Source organism: Amphiura filiformis, chromosome 9, assembly GCF_039555335.1.
Source record: "Amphiura filiformis chromosome 9, Afil_fr2py, whole genome shotgun sequence".
Lineage (NCBI taxonomy): Eukaryota > Metazoa > Echinodermata > Ophiuroidea > Amphilepidida > Amphiuridae > Amphiura > Amphiura filiformis.
Window position 1 is genome coordinate 16,138,031 of NC_092636.1, and position 5,443 is coordinate 16,143,473.

The window sequence follows — 5,443 nt, forward strand, 5'->3', positions numbered from 1 at the left end:
CAGTCTTGATCTTCTTTTACTATCATCCAGAAGTGAACTCGGTGATCTTGGCTTTTTCATAGATGCAAGTTGGGGCAATATGATCTTGATGTAAATAAATGTTGTTTTTAATAGTGATAATCAACAGAACCGTCCCACCACCAGGCTCTCAAGTGCAGACCCACCCTCTTATCTTTTCAGAGGTGCAAGACTGAATCCCACAAACAATCTTACTTCAACCGCATTGTTCCTTTATGGAACCATTGTAGCTGCCTCTGGAAACCAGATTATCCTATTCCATTTCTTCTTTCAATAGCAAATATCAAACTCTAGATTTTGTGACGTCTCAATTTTATTCCAAATTTGTTCCGTCTGATACCTGCACCTTGCACCTTGCTTTCTACTTGCCGCTGCCCATTTTGTAGGGGTTGCCCCTGGCATTCCATTCATTATCCAATTTTTTTTAAAGCTTTTATTTTTATATATTTCAATATTTTGTTGTCCAATAATTTGATATGTACCAGTGATGAAGTCTGATAAATAAATAAGTAAATAAAAGTGACCGTAATCAATTATCTATAAAATATTTACTTTAGTCAGTTTGGTATAGGCCTACCGTGCGCTGAAAGTTCTGGAGAGGGTCACGTTTACACCACAAAGGTATTTGTTTATAATTTCAACCTTTGCCCCTGGACATTTGCACCCATAAGCTTATACCTTTGTGGCGTGAACGTGATACCACGGAATAGGCCTGGAAGCGGCGCTAGAAATTAGCATGAGGCCACATTGATATGTAAATAGCGTATTGTTATTTAAATTTGCGCCCAGACGTATTGAGGGCGACAGTCATGTTATCCAGACGGAGAATGGCTGCATATATGCCGGGCATGTGAATTTGCTGAGTGAAGGCTGATAATCACCTTTGAGTATAGGTGATAAGCTAGTATATTTCGTGTACCAGTTGGTTATAACAAAAAATTAGTATCTTATTAAATATATTAAATGTATAAACTTTGAAAGTTACATGAATTTGAAGAGCAGAGCTTCGAAATCTAGCTAAGTCAGGTGATGTGAAATTTTGCTGCGTGACCCCCTCTGCGTGGTAGAATTATATTTATAAAACATTGAATTTAACAGATATCATGGGCAGCCAACCACGATTTATCAGCATTTAAAATATATGTTAATTAACAAAGATAAATAATAAAGAGTACAAATGGCAATTAACTAGTAAACAAGCCTGAAATCTTAAAATGTTGCCACGTGTTTTCCCGAACACATGATATGTCACCATGTGACCACTATTCAGATTTACCGTAAATATTTGGAGTATGCTTGCACATCATGCACATACACTGTGCATTTCTTTACCTCCGTATAAAATCAATAATTCATGCTGGGAGCCAAGTAACATTGTCTGCTCAGCGCAGATTGGTATTTTATTTTACTTGAGAGCATAATAGAAATACATAAAACGAATCATGGCGCCATGATGGAAGGTCAGGTCGGGTATCAAAGGTTATTATAACTTAAATACTACTTGTATTTCCCACCTTGCCTCTGTCACATATTTCCTTCATATTATTGACAGCAAGTCCTAATTTTGACTTTGCTACTGCAAAATGTCATTTCATATCAAATTAGTAGACTTTCTTTGAAAAACATATCACTGGTGCCTGATGGGAATACCCGTCCGCCATTTCATTAAACTGGATCGTTTTTTCGCCTGGTTTGCGCCCAGATGTATTGGGGGCGTGCTATACTCTCATTGAACAGGCAAAGTTCGCAAAACTAACAACGTTGTTATTTGCCAAACTCAATTAACATGATCCATGGGGGCGAACATGAATTATTCATAACGAGCTATAACGGATCGATAACTGGCCTCACTTTCTAGCTAGTAAACCAGCTGAATTTTTCATAGATTTTGCGTTGCTAATAGAACAACCGTGAATTTAGTGTCACCCCCTTGGTGATACTCTCCAGTACCTTCAGCGCATACGGAAGCGTCTAAGTGCTAGCCAACTTAGCGAGATAAATTATCTTGACATTTCAACTTATTATCAATATTATGTCGACATGGTCAGATAAATTATCACGTCAAGTTCAGTGTAAATAGTGCATAATATTTTATTCACAACGTAGGCTCCCGGGCGTAGGCTACTCTGCTACTTGCCCTGTCGGGTACCCGTGTTGTTCAATACGGATTTTGGATATCGGCGGGACTAGAAGACCTCCCGGGAAGACCTAAGCAGTCCTTAAAGTATTAAATGACGAAATCTTCTGCCTGATCTGAAAGGTTAGTGATTTTCGGCTCTCTCGATTGCCCTACAGACGATAGGTAGGCCTACATATAAGGCCTATATACTTTGCAACGAAACGGACTACCTGTCTTTGGACACACTCGATGGACTATGTAGGCCTATAATTGCAGGTGCAGGGAGCATACGGTACACACAGGAAGCTACAGGAGGGAAGGGGTCAATATGTCAATTGATCCAAACCTTAATTGTATTATCTCTGACATTCTCTGCGACTTTTAGAATGCATACTAATAACAGATGAGGGCCTTTATCATCCACCCCTAATATTATAAACATTCGATCGCATAATCGAGTAGGCCTACCCTATAACGTCAATTGTTAGGCCCTATTGCATTGATACCTTCAGAGTGTTCAAAAAGCTGGTAGGCCTAGCCTACTAATACTAAGAAGGATACACTGTCGAAAACTTTTGGTTAATTTTAAAGGTTATAGCCTAAAGGAGGATTTCGGGATCCTTTAATATCCTCTTTTTATGACATTTTTCAGTAGATATCCAAGAGAAAAGCTTATTCCCGAAATTTCAGTCGATTCCGAGTTTGCGTTTGCGAGTTTATATGCATGGTTATGTGCATTAGGTCTACTACACTGCTCCATATGCCACTGCATTGCAATTTCGTTCTGCAATTTCGTTTCGTTTTTGCTAACGAATTATGTCAGATTTAATCAACCTGCAAGACATTTTTTGTACATAAACATATGTAGTCAGAGGTTTCCAGTGGTATAAAAATCTTTTTTTTTGAGAAAAGTGGGGGATGGGATGCTGTGGATCACGAAATGCCTCTTTAAATAAGTCCGCAGCTAAGTTATCAAAAATTCGACACTCAAAGTTTCGTAATTTTTGACAATTTATTATTTGAACACTATCGAATTATTTAACGAAATTTGACACTGGGGAGAGTAGGCCTATTGTCAAAATTTCGTAATTTTGAAAGTGCCTGTTACAATTTACAAAATAAGTGTCACGAAATTTGGACAGTTTCCTGTGTCAAAAAACAAAACAATACGTAATTTTGACATCTCTCCTGCAGTTTAACTGTCAAAAGTTTGTAAACTTCGACACAACAATGTTCATTTCAGGATCTCTGCAAGGAAATATGGCACCTAAGATAGTAGTCATCACTGGTTGTTCCTCTGGTATTGGTTTGGAAACTGCTGTGCACTTGGCAAAGGACAAAGAAAACCGCTTCAAAGTGTATGCAACAATGAGGAATCTGACCAAGAAAGATCAGCTAGAAACCGCTGCTGGATCTACGTTGTATAAAACTTTGTTTATTCGTGAGCTTGATGTCACCAAAGAGAATTCAATCGTGGAATTTATTGATAAAATCAATCAAGAGGAAGGAAGGGTGGATGTTTTAGGTAAGAATCATCAATCTTGATGCCGTTTCAAACTGCTCTAAAGTTTCACTGATATCAGGGGCTGTCGAAAATGTACTATTGTATAGACCATTCCTATAATTTGCACTTTCCTGACGTTGGTGGGATGAACATCGATACGTACACTCTCAGAAAAGTTTGCCCAACGTTAGTTAAGGAGATTACAGCCCAAATTTGGGTAATGTTTTGCCCAATGTTGGATAATGTTTTGCCCAATGTGTAAATTCCTCAGCCAAACCCAATATTGGGCAAAACATTACCCAACTTTGACCAACGTTGGGCAAACTTTTATGAGAGTGTAGGCCTACTAAAAATAAACGAAAGCAAGGACAAGAAGGGTATCATGCCTGACAGTTGTTACTAATAATATTTTATAATATTTGACCAAGAATAACCAAAATACAATTTGACGGACATCGTATAAGGCTTTAATTTCATGTCCTCTCTATAATTTATTTAAAACAGTAAATAATGCAGGAATAGCGCACTTGGGTGTAGTGGAAACAGTACCAATGGATCAAATAAGAGCGGTGTATGAGACCAATGTATTTGGTTTGATTCGATTAACTCAAGCAGTTATTCCTGGTATGAAATCTCGACGATCAGGACATATCATCAATGTTAGCAGTGCGGCAGGTCTTGTAGGTAGGCTAAATACAATTTAAAGGCAAAATGAAGGAACACTAATACCTCTATGGGCTATGGGCTATCATTACTATCTTTTTGCTCATAAAATACCTCATTCGCTAAAATCGTTCACGATGATTCAAAAATTCAAGGAAGATGTAAGTTCAAAAGTTGCCGTTTGCTCCATTAATTTGTACACAACTAGCGCCGTGTTTTCGTGTCTTTGTTTAGGATATGCAGGGGTGAACATAACTGCCCCCACGTACCTTAATTGTTGCGTTCTGTAGGGCCCTATATCTGAACTGAGACGTGGATATTTTGCAATAGTTAACATTAGCCTTGCCCAAGGCTTAAGTTTTTCAGCACTTGAACCCTACTTTCGGGTTCGTCAAAACCATGAGGGCCAGACTGGACTACGGCTACCAATGACCGTGCGTATGTTTGTTGAACGACCGAATTCAGTTTGATTCTACATGTACGATCGAGATTCAGTTTATTGCTCCTCCCTGGCGGGCTCGTAAACTCAACCCGAGTTCGATCGTTCAACATGATACGCGCGCGGCGAGGGCATTGGTAGCCGAAGTCCGGAGCCCGGTCCGGGAGTCTGTGGTCTCACGGACTTGGCAAGCCCGAAAGTAGTGATAGGGTTCAAGCACTGCTGGTCATGAGGGAGGAAAACTTAGAGGGGCCTTGAACAAGGCTAATTTAGCGTACGTTTTTCCAACTCGTTTATAGGTATGCCATTCAATGCAATTTACGCATCGAGCAAGTTTGCGGTTGAAGGTTTCTCCGAATCTATTGCACCATTATTGAAGAAATTCGGTATAAGGTAAATCCGGGTAAATTTGAAAAAATCCACACCGATTTGTATCAGACTTAGGGGCTCGGTCACCCATATTTGCACGGTATATTATTTGGACCTGAGCACGCCAATTTGCATTCTGAATACGAGGAATGTCCAGGGGCGTAGCAAGCGGGGGGACAGGGTGGACGAAGTCCATGGGCCCCGAGGGTTCAGGGGCCCCGAGCACAAAAGCGAAAATTAAATAAGGGCTGATAATGGAGAGCAGGGCCGGATTTACCATTGGGCCAGATGAGCCCAGGTCCAGGGCCCATTGGGGCCCCCAAAATTGCCC

The 5,443-nt window shown here is 39.9% G+C and overlaps 1 protein-coding gene across 1 annotated transcript; it reads left to right on the plus strand.

Annotated features, from left to right (window-relative positions):
• Positions 1-3,351: 3,351 nt before the first annotated feature.
• On the plus strand, positions 3,352-5,140 carry LOC140159993 (retinol dehydrogenase 8-like). The gene is made up of 3 exons (XM_072183259.1): positions 3,352-3,662; positions 4,146-4,325; positions 5,043-5,140. Exons 1-3 carry the CDS (start codon positions 3,368-3,370, stop codon positions 5,138-5,140), a joined length of 573 nt encoding a protein of 190 aa, XP_072039360.1. The 5' UTR covers positions 3,352-3,367.
• Positions 5,141-5,443: the final 303 nt, after the last annotated feature.

Coding starts and splice junctions, on each gene's coding strand:
- LOC140159993 (XM_072183259.1), top strand. CDS start 3,368: ATGTTCATTTCAGGATCTCTGCAAGGAAATATGGCACCTAAGATAGTA. Junction 3,663..4,145: donor AGGAAGGGTGGATGTTTTAG/GTAAGAATCATC, acceptor TATTTAAAACAG/TAAATAATGCAGGAATAGCG. Junction 4,326..5,042: donor CAGTGCGGCAGGTCTTGTAG/GTAGGCTAAATA, acceptor ACTCGTTTATAG/GTATGCCATTCAATGCAATT.